This window comes from Leucopleurus acutus (assembly GCF_964270905.1).
Source record: "Leucopleurus acutus genome assembly, chromosome: 10".
NCBI classification, from domain to species: domain Eukaryota; kingdom Metazoa; phylum Chordata; class Mammalia; order Artiodactyla; family Delphinidae; genus Leucopleurus; species Leucopleurus acutus.
The window spans coordinates 66,079,194-66,099,310 of NC_139153.1; the positions used below are offsets into that span (position 1 = coordinate 66,079,194).

The 20,117-nt window shown below is 40.5% G+C and overlaps 1 protein-coding gene across 5 annotated transcripts in view; it reads left to right on the forward strand.

The window, feature by feature from the left end:
* ANKS1A (ankyrin repeat and sterile alpha motif domain containing 1A) overlaps window positions 1-20,117 on the forward strand; it is a gene marked incomplete at both ends in the record, with an annotated part of 187,995 nt that overhangs the window by 56,038 nt on the left and 111,840 nt on the right. For all 5 annotated transcript variants that reach the window (XM_082849027.1, XM_082849025.1, XM_082849026.1 and 2 more), the window contains one exon: window positions 19,263-19,343. In XM_082849027.1, coding sequence (XP_082705153.1) covers window positions 19,263-19,343 — 81 coding nt within the window. The remainder of the gene's footprint in view (window positions 1-19,262; window positions 19,344-20,117) is intronic.

Sequence of the window (20,117 nt, forward strand, 5' to 3'; positions counted from 1 at the left end):
TCTGCCCTCATAGGATGAGTTAGGAAGTGTTCCCACTGGTTCTGTTTTCTGGAGTAGATTGCAGAGAATTGGTATCATTTCTTCAATGTTTCTTAGAATTCACCAATGTGACCATTTGGGCTGGGTACTTTGTGTTTTGTAAGGTTACTAATTATTGATTCAGTTTCTTTAATAGATATAGGCCCATTCAGATGCTGTATTTCTTCTTGTGTGAATTTTGGTAGGAATTAGTTCATTTCATGTAATTTACCAAATTTGTGGGCATATTGTTCATAATATTCTTTTATCTTTTTAAAGTCATGGAATTGGTAGTGATGGCCCCTCTTTCATTTTTGATAGTAGTAATTTGTGTCTTCTCTTTTTTTTTTCCCTTGGTTAGCTCAGCTGGATATTTATCAGTTGTATTGATCTTTCCAAAGAACCAGCTTGGAGTGTGGTATTTTTGGTTCGTAGTACAGTTTAGAGGCATAATAAGTCTTGGCTTTGAGTCAGTCTCTAAATTTTTGTCAGTAATTGCTAAGCATACGTGTGCACAAAGGCATACATATTAGGAGTCAACACAGAGATATTTGTAGAACTTTTTAGAGTCCATAGACTTTTAAAGGCTTTCATTATTAACAGAATGGTTATATGAAACAATAGCTATTTAAATCAGACTGTTGATTTTGGTAGGTGGTAAATCGAGTAATATAGATTTAAGGGTCAGGCAGAACAAGTTTTCATGCCGATTTTTCAGGGTAGCTGTGTGTCCTTGGGCAAGTGGCTTCACCTCTTTTTAGTTTCTGAGCATGTTAAAGTTAAATATAGTTTATATATATATATATAAACTGCCTATAGCTATATATATAGTTTATATATATATATAAAGTTTATAAAATGCAAGTTCTTTTTTTCTTAATCTTAGGTTCTATTTATTTATAAATTTATTTATTTTACTTTTGGCTGCATTGGGTCTTCATTGCTGTGCGTGGGCTTTCTCTAGTGGTGGTGAGCGGGGTTTACTCTTTGTTGCGGTGCGCAGGCTTCTGATTGCGGTGGCTTCTCTTGTTGCGGAGCATGGGCTCTAGGCATGTGGGCTTCCATAGTTGTGGCACAAGGGCTCAGTAATTGTGGCGCACAGGCTCTAGAGCGCAGGCTCAGTAGCTGTGGCGCATGAGCTTAGTTGCTCCATGGCATGTGGGATCTTCCTGGACCAGGGCTCAAACCCGTGTCCCCTGCATTGGCAGGCGGATTCTTAACCACTCTGCCACCAGAGAAGCCCAGAATGCAAGTTCTTATTTCACTATTTAGTATGAAAAATAGAGCGAATACATATTAGGTTTCTAGCATGCTACTTAGCTCATAGTAGACTGTCTGTTGTAGTTATTGTACTAAAAGACAACATCTATTAGACTCATTAAAGGCTTTCTGGATGTCTTCATTTTCTAGGCCATTAGTAGATGATAGGGCTTTTCCTCTTGTTCTTTGATATATGAAGCTGTATTTCTTCCCATATAGAGGTTTTATTTACTGTAAATGGCGGTCCTCTTGTACATTTAAAATTTGAGAAGCAAAAAGCTATTTGTGGGAAAGCTGTCCAGTTTGGGAAACTTCTTTGTAACCTTCTTGATCAAGTCTTGTATTCCTCAGTTGGTAGATGCTACATGTATGTAGCATGGCCTTGCTTTTTGGCCAGGTGCTTGCTAAGGTTCTTAGTCATCCAAAATGAGTGCTTATTTTTGGATTGACTCCAAGAACAGGATACTGAGTGCCTTTTTGGGAAAGCTAGAAAAGGAATCTGGCAAATAGAGCAGATTTGGGAGGCTGATTAAATATAGATCTCAATAGAGTCTCTGAGAAAGGCTCTGGGATTAAACTAAACCTAAACATATTACAAATAGGGACAAAGAAAGTGAGAAAACTTGGACTTAGTTAAAACCAACTTTTTGTTGTTGTGTGTATGTGTTTTTTTTCTTTTGTTTTAATTTTCCAAAGTAATACGCCTTGTTCAGCTATTTTTACTAATGGAAATTGTTACAGTGCTTACTAAATTATGGAGAAATAACTTAAAAAAATTAGTTTAAACAAAAAAGCTTAAGGCAGCAAAATTCAGTCTGTCTAACCTGTAAGTATATATTTTCAAAAATAATTGCCATGTTTCTTTCAAGAACAGGATGTAATTGTTAGAAAGGAAATAATAGAAAATATGAACAGACCAATCACAAGCACTGAAATTGAAACTGTGATTAAAAATCTTCCAACAAACAAAAGCCCAGGACCAGATGGCTTCACAGGCGAATTCTATCAAATATTTAGAGAAGAGCTAACACCTGTCCTTCTCAAACTCTTCCAAAATATAGCAGAGGGAGGAACACTCCCAAATTCCTTCTATGAGGCCACCATCACCTTGATACCAAAACCAGACAAGGATGTCACAAAGAAAGAAAACTACAGGCCAATATCACTGATGAACATAGATGCAAAAATCCTCAACAAAATACTAGCAAACAGAATCCAACAGCACCTTAAAAGGATCATACACCATGATCAAGTGGGGTTTATTCCAGGAATGCAAGGATTCTTCAATATACGCAAATCTATCAATGTGATAAACCATATTAACAAATTGAAGGAGAAAAACCATATGATCATCTCAATAGATGCAGAAAAAGCTTTTGACAAAATTCAACACCCATTTATGATAAAAACCCTGCAGAAAGTAGGCATAGAGGAAACTTTCCTCAACATAATAAAGGCCATATATGACAAACCCACAGCCAACATCATCCTCAATGGTGAAAAACTGAAAGCATTTCCACTAAGATCAGGAACAAGACAAGGTTGCCCACTCTCACCACTCTTATTCAACATAGTTTTGGAAGTTTTAGCCACAGCAATCAGAGAAGAAAAGGAAATAAAAGGAATCCAAATCGGAAAAGAAGAAGTAAAGCTGTCACTGTTTGCAGATGACATGATCCTATACATAGAGAATCCTAAAGATGCTACCAGAAAACTACTAGAGCTAATCAATGAATTTGGTAAAGTAGCAGGATACAAAATTAATGCACAGAAATCTCTGGCATTCCTATATACTAATGATGAAAAATCTGAAAGTGAAATCAAGAAAAAACTCCCATTTACCACTGCAACAAAAAGAATAAAATATCTAGGAGTAAACCTACCTAAGGAGACAAAAGACCTGTATGCAGAAAATTATAAGACACTGATGAAAGAAATTAAAGATGATACAAATAGATGGAGAGATATACCATGTTCTTGGATTGGAAGAATCAACGTTGTGAAAATGACTCTACTACCCAAAACAATCTATAGATTCAATGCAATCCCTATCAAACTACCACTGGTATTTTTCACAGAACTAGAACAAAAAATTTCGCAATTTGTATGGAAACACAAAAGACCGCGAATAGCCAAAGCAATCTTGAGAACGAAAAAAGGAGCTGGAGGAATCAGGCTCCCTGACTTCAGACTATATTACAAAGCTACAGTAATCAAGACAGTATGGTACTGGCACAAAAACAGAAAGATAGATCAATGGAACAGGATAGAAAGCCCAGAGATAAACCCACGCACATATGGACACCTTATCTTTGATAAAGGTGGCAAGAATGTACAGTGGAGAAAGGACAGCCTCTTCAATAAGTGGTGCTGGGAAAACTGGTCAGGTACATATAAAAGTATGAGATTAGAACACTCCCTAACACCATACACAAAAATAAGCTCAAAATGGATTAAAGACCTAAATGTAAGGCCAGAAACTATCAAACTCTTAGAGGAAAACATAGGCAGCACACTCTATGACATAAATCACAGCAAGATCCTTTCTGACCCACCTCCTAGAGTAATGGAAATAAAAACAAAAATAAACAAATGGGACCTAATGAAACTTAAAAGCTTTTGCACAGCAAAGGAAACCATAAACAAGACCAAAAGACAGCCCTCAGAATGGGAGAAAATATTTGGAAATGAAGCAACTGACAAAGGATTAATCTCCAAAATTTACAAGCAGCTCATGCAGCTCAGTAACAGAAAAACAAACAACCCAATCCAAAAATGGGCAGAAGACCTAAATAGACATTTCTCCAAAGAAGATACACAGACTGCCAACAAACACATGAAAGAATGCTCAACATCATTAATCATTAGAGAAATGCAAATCAAAACTACAATGAGATATCATCTCACACCAGTCAGAATGGCCATCATCAAAAAATCTAGAAACAATAAATGCTGGAGAGGGTGTGGAGAAAAGGGAACACGCTTGCACTGCGGTGGGAATGTAAATTGGTATAGCCACTATGGAGAACAGTACGGAGGTTCCTTAAAAAACTAAAAATAGAACTACCATATGACCCAGCAATCCCACTACTGGGCATATACCCTGAGAAAACCATAATTCAAAAAGAGTCATGTACCAAAATGTTCATTGCAGCTCTATTTACAATAGCTCGGAGATGGAAACAACCTAAGTGCCCATCATCAGATGAATGGATAAAGAAGATGTGGCACATATATACAATGGAATATTACTCAGCCATAAAAAGAAACGAAATTGAGCTATTTGTAATGAGGTGGATAGACCTAGAGTCTGTCATACAGAGTGAAGTAAGTCAGAAAGAAAAAGACAAATACCGTATGCTAACACATATATATGGAATTTAAGGAAAAAAAATGTCATGAAGAACCTAGGGGTAAGACAGGAATAAAGACGCAGACCTACTGGAGAACGGACTTGAGGCTATGGGGAGGGGGAAGGGTGAGCTGTGACAGGGCGAGAGAGAGTCATGGACATATACACACTAACAAACGTAAGGTAGATAGCTAGTGGGAAGCAGCCGCATGGCACAGGGATATTGGCTCGGTGCTTTGTGACAGCCTGGAGGGGTGGGATAGGGAGGGTGGGAGGGAGGGAGTTGCAAGAGGGAAGACATATGGGAACATATGTATATGTATAACTGATTCACTTTGTTATAAAGCAGAAACTAACACACCATTGTAAAGCAATTATACCCCAATAAAGATGTTAAAAAAATAATAATTGCCATGTTTCTTTCAAGAACAGGATGTAATTGTTAGAAAGGAAATAATCTGCTTGCAGAAGTCACCTTGGCTACACAGAACTAAAGCAGAGAGGAGGTTCTTAATAAAATGATTCTGAGAAGGGGGTGGTTACTTGTATCATAGCTGTCTTGCTTCAGAGTAAACGATGGTGCTTGAATCAGAAGTCTTTGCCGTGGACTAGTTGCCTGGCACGGCAAGGGTTCGCTGCAGGTGGGGGATCACTTGCTGCATTTTGGAAAGAGTGTATTTTGATTTTGTCAATGGAAGAAGATACTTAAGGCAGTCAAGATCATTTTGGAGGTTATTTCAGGCATAAGGCAGTGATTTTGGAAATGAAAAGGAAGGGACAAATTTGTGAACTGTTTTAGAATGTAGACTATCTGGGATTTGGTAACCCCCTGTTGACTCATTCACCTCCCTAATCTCACCATCACTTAAACTAGCAGTAGGTCACCATTTTGTACAATTCCTATAATGTGTTCTAAAATCCACCAGCCTTGGAAATCACTGATCTATTTGGTACCCTCGCCTGGGGACTGCTACTGCTGTCATTTGGGCAAGCATGTTCTTAAGCCTCTGTAATTGAAGAGCTCCATTCAGAAGCAAATGGGAATAATTGATTTTCATCCTCCAGAGGCTGGAAAAATCAGAGACCACAGGAGGGTTTTTAAAAAGGAGACCAAACCCAGAAATAAATTTACTCCAGAACCCCTTGTTAAAAGAACTCTCTTAAGAATCTTGTAACTGGAAGCGCATCTCTCTGGAATAGATCTGGCTCGACTTTTAAAAAAAAAAAAGAAAAAGTGGGTGTGTGTGCTGTTAAAGGAAAAATTGTTCTGACACTTGTTAAAAGAGTAAGGAAGATTTTCAGACTAGTGCAGTAGGAGTATTGCCATAGGGGAGAGAAACCAGGCTCATCTTCATATACAACAAGGACCAGTGGGGATTTTTGGCCAAAGAGGAGGGTGAGTGAGTCAGTGGATGGAAAATTTCTAAGAGGAGACATCAAGGATAGGGGGATTCTTGCTAAACTGACCTAACAGGATTCTTGCTATAGGCAGGCCAAGGACTTAGACATCAAAGAGGGGGGATGAGGAACTGGATCAGATATCAAGGGTGGGAGAACTCTTGATAAACTTACTTAACAGAATTCTTGCTAAAACTGGGCTGAGCAGGTCAAAGATAGGATGGGTACCAAAGTCAAGGCCTAGTTGAAAAGAGTGTTCAGAGGAGCCTGACTAAAATTTGGTCAAGGAAAGGGGTGTGTGTGTGTGTGTGTGTGTGTGTGTGTGTGTGTGTGTGTGTGTTTTATTTGAAAAGTAATACATGCCTCACCCCTAGAACAAATCAGTCTCAACAGTTTGGTATATAGCCTTCCATATGTTAGTATAGGCTTAGAAAAATACACTGTTCTTACAGAAATGAGATCATACTCTACATACTGTTATGCAGGTGCATTTCCCACTTCATATATCTTCCACGTTTTTTCATGTCAGCACATATACACTGGTCTCATTCTTTAGAATACTTTGCTTCACTTTAGATATTGATGCCAAACCCTTATATTTTAAATTCCAGTTTATAATTTTTTTCACATATGTTATCCCATTTATTCCATAAAACAACTCTCTCAGGGTAGGGATAGGACAAGTGACATGTCTACTTTATATAAAGTTTAGATGATCTACTAGAGATTTTGTAGCTAATACAATGTGTCAAATCCAGGATTCACTCATATGGGTCAGTTGAATGTGTGAAAAAAAAATTAGATCTTTGACATTCAGCTTACAAATTAGCAACATTCAGAATACTATTTTTGTTGTGATGCTTGGGACATTTAGGAAATATATGTGGTGTGTATTGGACCTAGAATCTGATAATAAATTTCACTTGAGGTGTACATCACTTTTACATTATTAATTTCTATCTTGAAATTTTGTTATTTTAATTTCCTTAAAACAACAAAATAATCATCTTTAAATACTTTAAGATTAAATGAATTCAGTCAGCTTGTAGCTTTCATTATAATGTTGATGCTTTCAGTAGTTACCTTAAGTAACAAGATTTGTCAGCTAATTGGATTTCTGGAAATGTTAATAGGAGTCTTTTGGTTAACTACCTCTATTCATTTCCCTCTGAGACCCGGTTCCTACCTAGAATATAGTGCCTCTCTTTCAAGACTCTTTATTGGTTTCCTATAACCCTGGAGAGAAAAAAAATGATTAAGACAGAATGAATGAGGGGTGGGGAATGTGAAGCAGGGTGGAAGTGAAAGTATATGAGCTGTGGGAAATTCATCTTATTCAGGAATGAGAAAAAACAGCTGAGAGAGTGGTTTTCAAGAAGTTGTATATAGCACAGTGTTAAGATTTTGGAGTTAAACCAGTGTCACCCATTCCAGCTCTGTGACTCTGGTTAAGTTATTCATCCCCATACTTGTCAGTTTCCTAGGGTTCTGGTGAGAAGTAAACAGTGAGTTGTTTAATCCACTTAAAGTATACTTGGCTCATAGCAAACATTTAATATTGGCTGTTATTTCCAGGCCGTTTAGACTCAAAATACCAAGAAAAGGGTCTCAAAGTCTGGATGGAGTAAAGTGACCATATAATTTATTGTCCAGGCCAGGATCCTGTTAATAATTATGCTGGGACAACAGATATAAGCCAGGATTTATGGTTTCCCTACATTGGAGGCATCTTTGCCCCCAAATGTGACTGATTAAGGCATCTTGCCTTCCTACCCAGCTCAGTTAAGCCTGTGGACTTTGACAAGCCAAGGAGCAAATCATTCTTAAAAGCTTTTCTGCGTGAGCACGCACACACACACACTCTCTCTCTCTCTCTCTCTCTCTCTCTCTCTCTCTCTCTCTCTCTCTCTCTCTCTCTCTCTGTCATATACTCACTGAACAATAGAAGAAACCTTGCTTTTTCTTTCCAGGTAACATGTTACCTTAGAATATGAATCTGCACATATATTTAGACAAATCTGTACATTATTTTTTACTCAAAAAATAACTTGACAGAATATTTGAGTTCTTAGAAATAGTTTCCATAATCTAAAAAAGTAATTCACCATAGCCATCTTTAAATAGCTAGACCCCCTCATGCTTTTATGTGTAGATTTCTCTTACCTGTGTAGATTTCTCACACCTTTATGTGTAGATTTCTCTTACTGCATGTGCCCGGTGCAGTGCTTTCTTGACAGTGAGGATACGGTGGTAAACATAACATATTCCGATCTGCCCGGAAGTTGCTTGTGGTCTAGTGAGAAAGGCAATCAAATAATGACAAATACAGAGCTCTGAACTGAGATCATTGTCATCAAGGCAGAGTACAAGGAGCTCTACAAGTAGCTCATGAAGAGCCCTGCCTGGCCTGGGGAGGAAAGGAAAGAGTTCCCTGAGGAGGAGAGCTTTGCTCAATGCTGAAGGGGAGTTGAAGAGGCAGGATGGAATGGGGGGTTGGGGAGGAGGCAGCAGGGAGCCTGACCTTCTAGGAAAGAAGAGCCTGCATTAGGAGTGCAGAAAACTAGGAGGTGTTTGCTCTTAAAAGATCACCTTGGCTGCAGTGTGATCACACACCCTTCCCCCTGGTTGCAGAGCCCTTTCATCCCTTTCTCTTGAGAACGGATGCCATTCATCCGAGCAGTAACCCGTGTTCCCTTAGCATTTGCAGTTATTTTATAGCACGAATCTCACTGCATTATAATTTTTTGCTTCTATGCCTCTGAGGTTCTTTAGGGCAGTGGCTTGGTCTTATTTATTATAAGGAACCCAGAATAGCACAGTGGCTTTTCCACTCCTTCCCTCTCCCCACAAATATTTGGCTATTTACTGTGTGCCCTGTACTGTGTGCTTGCATGTTTGGGAAGGTGGTACAAGATAGGCACGGTCCCTGCTATCATGGAGCATGCGGTGTGACAGGAGTCAGAATTTTGAACTCTGGAGACCATTTTCATGCAGTTCAGCACTTCTGTGACTTTTCCTGCTGTTGCGGAACAGAAACAGTGAATGCTGGAGTGTTAAGAAGCCAGGCTAAGGTAAATTGAATCAAATAAAAGATAAGGGCCCCCAAAGTAATAGCGTAAACAGTGAGGGAAATATGGCTTGTAAAAATGTGATAATACATTATTCCTCATGACTGCATTGCAGTAAGAGCAGCGCGATCCCGCGATGGTATCATGTCTCAGGTTGTCATATCCATGTCCATGTTGAGACTGTGCTCCCTCTTGCCACCATTCCCATTCCCCCTTCCCCTTACCGGCGTTGATAGGGAGGCAGTGATTGAAAATAGCAGTTACTGGTGTGAATGTACAAGGTTTCTAACAGTCCCTGCTCTCCAGGAACTTGCTGGTTTGTGTGTATGTGGGTGGGGTGGAGGGGTGGATATTGTGTGTGCACAGATTACTGACTAGAAACAGAAGACCCTTGTTCTTGGCAGGAGAGGGGAGAGCTCCTTGCTGGCTTTGTGGAAAAAGGGGGCCATCCTTCCAAATTTTTTGTGTGAGTTGTGTCACCTGTGAGGTTAAAATGGGGTGTTGCCTTTCCACTGTGTTTCTCTCTCATAAGAGAGTAAACCCTTCAAAGTCACTGCCTTTTGTCACATGTTTGAAACACAAAACTCATGGCCACAAAAGCCAAGGTGACCAGAAATATACATTTCATAGTTGACAAGGACTTGTCTAGCCTGACGTGTTGTGTCAGAATCGTTTCTGCACCATCCTTACCAGGGGGCATTTGTACACACCTGAGTTATTTTCTGGGAAAGCAGCCACTTCTAGCTCTTAGCTCTGAGCTTGAGGTGTTTCCTCCATATTTCTGATTATCATGCTTATGTTGCTGTTTCTTGATTTAAAAATTTTACACATTCTCTCTCAGTCTTTGTTATGGAAGAGCAGAGTTTAGCTTTCTTGCACTCTCTCGGTCCACTGCCTCCCCCTTCATCCTTCAGATATATCACAATTTTTAGTTACATCAGTATCTAATGTTTATATTATTATGCTATTAGTATTATTCACCTGCTGAACCAATTAATATACTCCAATCCTTTTTTTTTTCTCGTTCTGCCTCTCTTGTTGGTTTTCTGAGTTTCCTATGTCCAGCTCACCCTTAATCCCCAAACTAAAACCATACTTTTTAAATCCCTAAATATTCTTTTCCACATTCCAGGCAGACCCATCAGTTGATCTTGTCAGTTTTATTTTCTCCCACAGATGACAAAGCCCTGCATCCTCCAGCGATGGTTGGGTATTTCTGAGGCTTGCTGTACACTTGAGTCCCTTTGCCTTTTTTTGTCCCGTTTCCTGGATACCTGTCTTCTTCTCTCTTGGTTTGCTCGTTTATTTGGTAGAGCATATCCTCCAGTCACTTCCTGATAAAAGGGTGTGTGGGAGGTAAAATTTAAGACTCTGCATGTCTAAAAATATCTTTATTCTCTGTTTATACTTGACTGATTCTTTGTCTGCTGTAGAATTCTAGGTTGGAAATCATTTCACCTTCGAATTTTGAAAGCATTGCTCCTTTGTCTTATGGCTTACAGAAACGAAAGCCATAAGACTTTTTGAAAGTCTTGAAATTATTGAAAATTCTGATGCCAGTCAGTCCTTTGTATGTGAACTGTTTTTCCTCTCTGGAGACTGTATTCTCTTTATCCCATGTATTCTGAAATTTCACAGTGTGCCTTGGGATGGGTCTTTTTAAAAATTATTTATTGTACTAAGTATAAGATGGACTCTTTGAACTGGAAGTTCATATCCTTCAGTTCTAGGAAAATTTATTTCTTTGATAATTTTCTCCTCTCTTTCTTTCTCTGGAACTCTTGGTCCTCTAATTTTCTTATCTTTTCTCTGGAATTTCCTATCTCTTTTTTGGTTCCACTTTCTGAAGGATTTACTGAACTTTATCATCTAGCTCTTTATTTATATTTCTACTTAATTTTTTTAAAAAATTATTTTATTTATTTATTTTTGGCTGCATTGGGTCTTTGTTGCTGTGCACAGGCTTTCTTTAGTTGCAGTGAGCGGGGGCTACTCTTCATTGCGGTGGGCGGGCTTCTCATTGCGGTGGCTTCTCTTGTTGCAGAGCACGGGCTCTAGGCGCACGGGCTTCAGTAGTTGTGGCACGCGGGCTTCTGTAGTTGTGGCACATGGGCTCAGTAGTTGTGGCTCACAGGCTCTAGAGCGCAGGCTCAGTAGTTGTGGCTCATGGGCTTAGTTGCTTCACGGCATGTGGGATCTTCCCGGACCAGGGCTCGAACCCATGTCCCCTGCATTGGCAGGCGGATTCTTAACCACTGTGCCACCAGGGAAGTCCCACTACTATAATTTTTTAATTTCCAAAAGCTTTACACTGATTGTTCCAATTTTTTCTAATCCAGTTCTTGTGTGATAATAGGTTTTTTTGGTTGAAGTTTTATTTGGTTCCTTAGAGTCCCTTTATTCTGTTTGTTTTGTGCTCTCTCTTTTCATGTTGAATGCTTTCCTCAAATGTATGGTGATCCTTGGTTGTCATTTTAATTTAAAAGTGAGACACCGAAAAAGCCGATTGGATGGTCTATATAGAGGTGGGATGAACTTGTCAGGGATGGGTTTTATATGCTCTATCTAGGGTGTTTGGGCAGGAATCCACCTGCTTTGTTGGGGAATCCCTGAAAGTCAGCATCTATTGAACCGTTCTGTGGAGTCATTTGGTTTCTACAGGAAAAAGTCTTCTAACCTTCTGTTTGCAAGTGGAGGGTAGGGCTCTTAGCATTTTGGGAGCCAAGTGGGTGAGCAGGTCTGGAACCTCGTCCTTCAGGATGTAAACTTCCTTTTAGGGCCTTTGTTTTCAGTACAGTGCCTCTTCCTAACTTCTACTGTTCCTAAAGTCCCTGGGTTTAGAGCCCACCTGGTTCAGTTTCTACACAAAATAAATCCACCTTCTCCTGCCTGGGTGCAGGGGTAATAGTCTACTGGCTGCCCTGGATGTGACCGGAGACCTGGTGGGCTAATGCTGCTGCATACAGAATTTGTATCAAGTCCTCGTTTTCAGCCCCTCCTCATCTCTGGTCTCCTGTGCCACCAGGTACTTCTAATCACTGACCCTTCCCAGGGTGCTTGTGTGAATTGGCATCTCCTTCCCTGGATGCAGGGATTCACTTTCTCAGCTTTGCTAATTTATCTACTTTTCGTCTTCCAAAAATGTTGACATTTTATGTTCATTGTTATCCTTCTCGTATTCTTTTTTTGTTTGTTTTTACTCTCATTTTAGTGGGTTTCAGGATTGAGCAGAAATAAAAATACATGTTCAGTTTTTCCCAGTCAACTAGAATTCCTTTAGCATTGTTTTGGGGGTTTCTTGTCTGATCGTTTCATGTCTGTAAGTTGTGTCTTTCTCCAAAGATCACAAGCTTCTTTGACAATGGGAATGGTTTCCTAGACTCCTTATTATCTCTCCTTTTACGCTCAACAGTTAATTATGTAGAAAGCATTTTAGTAAGGATGTGTCAAATTCATTTGAGTAAGATGAAGTCTTTTTAAAATTAGACTGACTTTGGACAGTGTTTCCTTCTGTTGGAAAACTGCCAGTCCTTCCTGAGGTTCAGAGATAAATCTGCCTTTGCAAGGATAACTAAAAGAGGAAAACAGAGAAGGCCTTTGGCAGAAAAAGGCTGATGAGACAAACTCCTGTTTAGACCTTAATGATTTAATGAAGAATTGATGGAGAGCTGCCCAGAACCTCTCTTCCCCCTCAAGTTTGTTGCCGTTGCTCCCTCTTCACAGGGTCAGTGATGGAGCAGGCCCTTTTCCGACTTGGTGTTCTGAGAGTCTTTGACTTCCTAAGAACTAATGCAGGAGGAGACCCACAGAACTCCAAGTTTTTTTTTTTAAATAAATTTATTTATTTATATTTGGCTGCATTGGCTTTCTGTTGCTGCTCACAGGCTTTCTCTAGTTGTGGCAAGTGGGGGCTACTCATTGTGATGTGCGGGCTGGTGGCTTCTCTTGTTGTGGAGCACGGGCTCTAGGCATGTGGGCTTCAGTAGTTGTGGCACGTGGGCTCCGTAGTTGTGGCTCACGGGCTCTAGAGCGCAGGCTCAGTAGTTGTGGCGCACAGGCTTAGTTGCTCCGTGGCATGTGGGATCTTCCCGGACCAGGGCTCGAACCTGTGTCCCCTGCACTGGCAGGCAGATTCTTAACCACTGAGGCACCAGGGAAGTCCCTCCAAGTTGTTTTGTCTCAACAGTTAAGGTCAAGAGCCTGAATAAACTAGAAGGAATATGCATTAGAAGTCAGACGTGGGATTTTGTTTCAGTTCCACGTTAATTAGCTATATGACAATCAGTAAGTCATTTGGACTTCAGTTTTCTTACCTGTAAGATGGAAATAACAACATGTATTCCCTACTTTATAATATCGTTGTAAGGGCAACATCCATGTTTGTCAACATTTGAGCATTGTCATTTTAAACTAACCATGTAACCATGGTATTCCAGACCCTCATCTGCCTACTGACTGGACATCTACACATGGGAGTCCAAATTCATTTCAGCCTCAACTAATCCAAAACGAAACTCCCTGTGCCTCCTCCCCTCCCCTGCCTCATACTGCCACAATCACAAAACAAAGCAACACAGGTTTTCCTCCTCAAATTACTCTCTCATTAGCCACTGAATTGTTCACACACACCCGCCCCCGCCCAATTTGGTCACCAGATCCTGTCTTTTCTATTGAATCTATCCTTTTTTCTCAGCGCTCCCTACCACTGCCTTTGTTCAGGTCCTTACTTCATGCCTGAATTGCTAACTTGTAGCTGGGCTCCCTGGATCTACTCACACACTTCTTCCAGTCTATCGTCTATACAAATGCTTAGCATAATGATTTTTTTTCAAATTCGGAAATATTTAAAACCATCAACAGTATGGTGAATAACAAATTAACTAAGTTCCCACTTCCCAGCTGTCAACAGAAGGATTTTTGTAAAACTTACATCTGATCATTCCCTGCTTGAAACTTTCGGTGGCCCACGGGACCCTTCATGACCTGGCCTGCCTGCCTCTCCATCCTTGCATTCACCATCACGCTCCAGCCACTCACAGTACTTGCACTTGCCCCAGTTTGCTGGGACTACTCAGGAGACCTTGAATTTGGGCGTTTCCTCCTTGTTTCTCCTGCCTGGCTGATTCCATCTAAGCTTTAAAGGCTCAGCTTAAGTGTCTCGTCTGTCTGCAAAGCCTCCCTTATTCCCATTTCCCCGTGAGCTATGCTTTGCATACTTCCCAGAAGTCACTCAGTGTATCGTCATTTGTTTGCTTGTCTGACTTCCCCACTCTCCTCAAGGGTGGAGACTATAACTTTCTGGCGTATGGAAGATAGTGCCTAACCATTTATTCAGTTGAACTGGATTGGACACTCTGCCAACCCATTGAGATGCCATTACTTGTCTGTGTGAAGCAAGCAGTTAGGTAACTGGACAACATGAAGCAAGCTTGCTGACAGCTAAGAGCCACTGTAGGATATCGTTTAGTCCTGATCCCACAGAGTAGTCACAGATGAAAGTGGACCGGCCACTTTGGTTCCAACTTACGGTTCTTCTGTCTCTGTGTTTTATGTAAAGATATCTCAGATGCAGTATGCTTACATGTCCCATCAAGAGATTGTTGCCATTTTTAATGGATAGAGAGTGGCAGGTTCCTTACACTACACAGAGATCATGTCACACTGGGGTCGCAGGTTAGGAAAAACCGAATGTTAGAAGTTGCAAACTGGTAGCCCTGGGCAGTTCCTTGCACAGTGCTGTGCTCTTGGAAACATGAAGGAGTCCCTTAAAGGGCTTAAAATATATAGTACGGAAGCGCAGCGTAAAGAATTCACTGTGGTCCAAGGTCAAATGTAATCAGTGCTGTGGTGATGGTGCACTAAATGTTTAGGGATCTCCTGTACCTTTCTTTTTCTTTTCCTGGTTCTCTTGGTGCTCTGTGCTCTGCTTTTGTTTGTCAGTGATCAGCCCTTTGGTACTTACTGCTTTAGAGAAACCTAATAGGACAGCTGTGATAGGGAGGGAGGCCTAGATTGTAAATAGCTCTTTTCTTGGGCTGCCAAAAAGGAAGAAACTTGGGTGGAGGGGAATGTTACTACCATCCTGTCTGAAGCTAATATTCCAAGCAGAGAGATGACGGTTCTCTATCTTCATTTAGGTTTTATTTAATATATTCCCCGTTCCCCCAAATTTTTCCCCATGAGCATTTAGAAGAAATGCTAGTTAGAGCAAAAGGAGGGGGAAAGGCCTTACCCAGTTGGGAAAGTTGCAGCTTTATGCAGGAAAGTGCTTATCTTTCTGCCTTGTCTTTTCTAATTGTTTTGAGGTAGTTTTAGTGCTGGTATGGGATATCCAAACTTAATCACCTCTAAACCGGAGACATGGAGGTAAAAGTTAGAAAATGACAGAGGGCTTGCTCAGTTCTGCCTTTTTGTTAAAAGCAAGGGCAGTTTAAACCTCAGTTTTAAGGTTACTTTGGGACCTGGATTGAGATGGTTGAAGAGGTAGCAGATTCCTAATGCAGTACTAGGAGCTGACAGACCTGAGCTCCCAGCTGCTTTAACCAGTGTTACTATTCCCTTTTTCCCAACTCCTCTTGTTTATTCCAGTCATCTTGCTATTGTGTGCGACCTTGTATGACTGCATCTTCACTTCATCTTGTCATCCGGTTAGATCACAAAGTCCCTGTTTGGCCAAAGGCCAAGAGCACCATAAATGGGAGTTTTGGATCTGCCACTGATTTGGCTTGTAATTTGGGGCAAATAATTTGTTTTTGGGTTTTAGTGTCACCTAGTTTATAATAGAATGATGATTTTTTGTCTTGTGGGGCAATTTGAAACTAAGTATGAAAATTGTACCTCCTAGATTTTCCAGATCTGTTTCACTTTCCATCGTTCTATTCATTGTCAGGCATAGGTATATTATTTTTGGTTTAGGAAATGAGGTATAAATGTGACAAAGAGATCATTGCTTTTAACTCTTTGTTTGAAAGGTGCTATAGGAATCCAAGCTTAATGGAGGATGGGGACACCAGGAAGAAACTCAGGCTCCTGACCTTGTCACCAGCTTCCTTAGTTGACAAGGAACAAATAATGTAGCTGTCAGTACACATGTCCTCTCTTTTCACTTAAAATTTATCTTAAGCTTTTAAGCCAAATACCTACATGCTTATTAAAGTGACCCATGTCACACATATACAACCATTTATTATTAACATTTCATTTTTTTCTCTTCTTTTCCCTGTACATAGGTTCCTTCCCCTCTTTAAAAAAAAATTCTAAAAAGACTACTGCATGAATGTATTCTCACTGTGTTTTACATAGTGTGGTAGAATACAGAGCAGGACGTGAAAGTCCCCCTTCACCACTCTGTGGTGCCCCCGCGACACACGCTTCCTTCCCCAGAGGGAACCACTGTCAACACTGGATGAGCATGCTTCCCATCGCCATCCAAGGGTGTGTGTGTGTGCGTGTGTGCGTGCGTGTGTGTGTGTGTGCATGTGTGTACTTATAAAATGAGGGCTCATCTTTTGAATATTATACACTGACTTCTTTTTTTTCACTTTACTGTAACACAGCATATCTTATAAAATCTTTCCACGTCAGGACAAATAAGTCCAACTTGTTTTCTTTCCTTTGTTGTTGTTGTTAACTGTTATATACTAATTCATTTTATTGGGGTACCTGGTATTTAACTCCCTACCTATAGGTGGACGTTAAGTTTGTAGTTCTTACTCTTACAGTGGATCAGTCCTAACAAGGATGTGTCTTTGTGCGCGTGTACAAGCGTTTCTGTTGGATAGTGCCTGAAGTGGAAATGCTGGCCCAGAGTGAATGCCTATTTCTGGTTTTGGTGGGTGCTGCCGAATTGTCTTCCCAGAGGAATTCACCAATTTAAACTCATACCAGTGGTGTTTAAGAGTGTTTGTTTCCCTGATCTTTACAAGCGTTTTATAACGTCATCATTTTCATTTTTGTCAGTCTGATAGGTGAAAAGTGGTATGTGATTATTTTAATTGGCATTCTTCTAGGTTGTGTTTCTGTAGATATAGGCTTGTCTGATTTCTGCCTTTTAGGAATCCCTCAACATTGCCAGTTACTTGATAACATTTTTTCTTATTTTCTTAGGCTGAATCTCTCTATCTATTTTATTTCCATCAATTATCTGTGGTGTAGGGTGGGAATCATTTCACTTCATACAACTTTAGACAGGAGATGGGGTAAACTTGTGCACTCAATTTACAATCCTGATAAATGTCTCTCATATATATTTTTTCTCTACAGTATTTACAATTTTCTTTCTTTTTTCTCCTTAGCATTACATTGTAACCTCTATTCTGTCTTATTACACAGCAATATAAATAGTATATAATATTCTATCTGTCTCCACCTTAGTTATCATAGTCATTTCTCTGTTGATGGACTTTTAGGCTATTTCTAAAATTTTATTGTTACAAATAATGCTGCTTCCAACATCTGTGTATAAAGGCTCTGGGCCCAGATGGTTTTACTGGTGATTATAATTTTAGTGCTCTATGTCAGTGATTCCGGAATATAGAAATGCGTAGATAGCTGCCCAGGTGATCTGTGACTTAAACCTAATACTGATATCACCCAATAATGATAGCACAAAAAGCAAAAACTTTAGACCAGCTTCCTTTATGAATGAAGATGTGAAAATGCTAAGTAAAATACTCTCAAGTAGAAGTCACTGATATGGCCCTAATGGATAATGGCCAAATAAGGTTTACTCCAGGAATGAAAGAATGGCTCAACATTAAGAAAGCTATTGATAGGGCTTCCCTGGTAGCGCAGTGGTTGAGAGTCCACCTGCCGATGCAGGGGACATGGGTTCGTGCCCCGGTCCTGGAAGATCCCACATGCCGTGGAGTGGCTGGGCCTATGAGCCATGGCCACTGAGCCTGCACGTCCGGAGCCTGTGCTCCATGGTGGGGGAGGCCACAGCAGTGAGAGGCCCGTGCACCGCAAAAAGAAAAAAAAAAAAAATTAGTTGGTTCACTGTGAAAAACTATGATATTATCCATAGATGCAAAAACGTATTTAAATTAAACAGTATTTCTAATACATTTAAAAAGGAAAAAAATAAGATACTTCCTTTACATGTTACAGAGTGTCTACCTCAGACTAACTGCCAATAGCATTAGCAGGACAAAACAAGGCTGCCCTCTACTACTTAATAGTATTTTAGAGGCTCTGGCCAATGTAGTAAGGTATGAAACAGAAGTCAGAATTAAGGCTTTGAGGATTAAATGAGATGACATTTCAACCGTCTTAGTCTGATATTTCTGATTCAAATAAGGCACTCAAACTGTAGATTCTGTTGTTATTCTTTTTATTACCAATAAGACATATTCACAAAGGAAAGACAGAATTGTCCCTTGCATTTTAACACATGTATCCTGGTGCTTTTATGAATGTGGGTTCTTTGATCTTGGTCCTTGTGGTTGAATGATCCTGATTATCTGGTCTAGAGTTTCTCTCAAGACTTCTGTCACCAGGAGTAGAGGTGGGTACTCAGTACCTGTAACTGACTGAACGGTTTGGTTCAGTGATTTTTTAAAATTTTAGGCTGCATTGGGTCTTCGTTGTGGTATGTGGGCTTCTCATTGCGGTGGCTTCTCTTGTTGTAGAGCATGGGCTCTAGGCGTGCAGGCTTCATAGTTGTGGCACGCGGGCTCTAGAGCGCAGGCTCAGTAGTTGTGGCACACAGGCTTACTTGCTCCACAGCATGTGGGATCTTCCCGGACCAGGGATCGAACCAGTGTCCCCTGCATTGGCAGGCTCATTCTTAACCACTGCGCCACCAGGGAAGTCCTTGGTTCAGTGATATTTTTGATGACCTTTCAACGAGCCGTTCTTACAATCCTGACAGTATTCAGAGACACGAGTCCCAGACTAAGTGAGTAATAAAGTTACCAATGAGGAGAATGATACAGGAAAACAAGCTCTGAAATGATGACACCATTGTCTTGATACTTGACTCCTTGTTCAGCACCCCATTGTGTACCCTCAGTGCTGTGCATTTCTGTAGTAAATAGCTGCTTTCTTTTATCAGGAGTCATGTGGAAGTAACCCGTTTGGTTAACCACCACACAGAATTCTTTTCCAGGCAGCTAGATGTCTCTAAATTTGGTTTGTGACTTCAGTCTTTTTTTTTCCCCCTATAGCATCTGGAGAGGGCCAAATGTGAACTGTGTTGACAGCACTGGGTATACACCTCTGCACCATGCTGCTTTGAATGGCCATAAGTAAGTATTAACGTGCTACATTCCTGCCCCACTCTTCAGAACCCAGGCCTTCAGATTGTCTTTTTAAATTTTTTCCTTCTGTAAAGGTGTACAAAGCAGGGATGCTGAAGAACAGAGAAAAACTAAATTTAGTCCGTCCAGAATTCTTGAGTCTCTCTTTAGTGTATAATATAAACATCCTTCCCCACCCCACTCCCGAAATAACTTTAACCAAAGGTTAAGTTTTACCTTTCTTCTGCTTATTCTCTTCCCCTTTGAAATGGGACAGTGCCTTGCAATGTTCTGGATACGAAGCTCAAATGTGGGGCAGCCAGAACATAATGGTGCTGGATGCTGTATTATGTAACCAGTCCCTTTATAAACTGAAAATAGATCGAGTGGTCATGAGAAACTTTCTTTCTGTTGACTTTATCTTTCTGCTTGCCACTCTTTCCTCATAAAATTAGCCTTGTCCACAACAAGAACCATTTTTAAGGGGAAAAATAAATAAATAATATGGCCTATTTAATTCCCTTGAGTATAGAGAGGTTATCAGGAATTTGTGATTTGTGTGGGGTTTGTCTGGGAAGTTTTCTGGAGAAGGTGTGCTTTGGCAAGGGGGTGGGTGGTGGTTTGAGAGAAGGCACAGGTTTCAGTGGTTTGGCAGCTTGAAGAGGGCGCTGCCCTTCAAGTGAGGTAGAATGGCAAGGCTCAGAGCAGGAGCAGGCCGAGTGGTGGAGTACAGTGCGTAGATTTGCCAGGAAGAATGAAAACCAGAGTGTAACGGAAGACAGG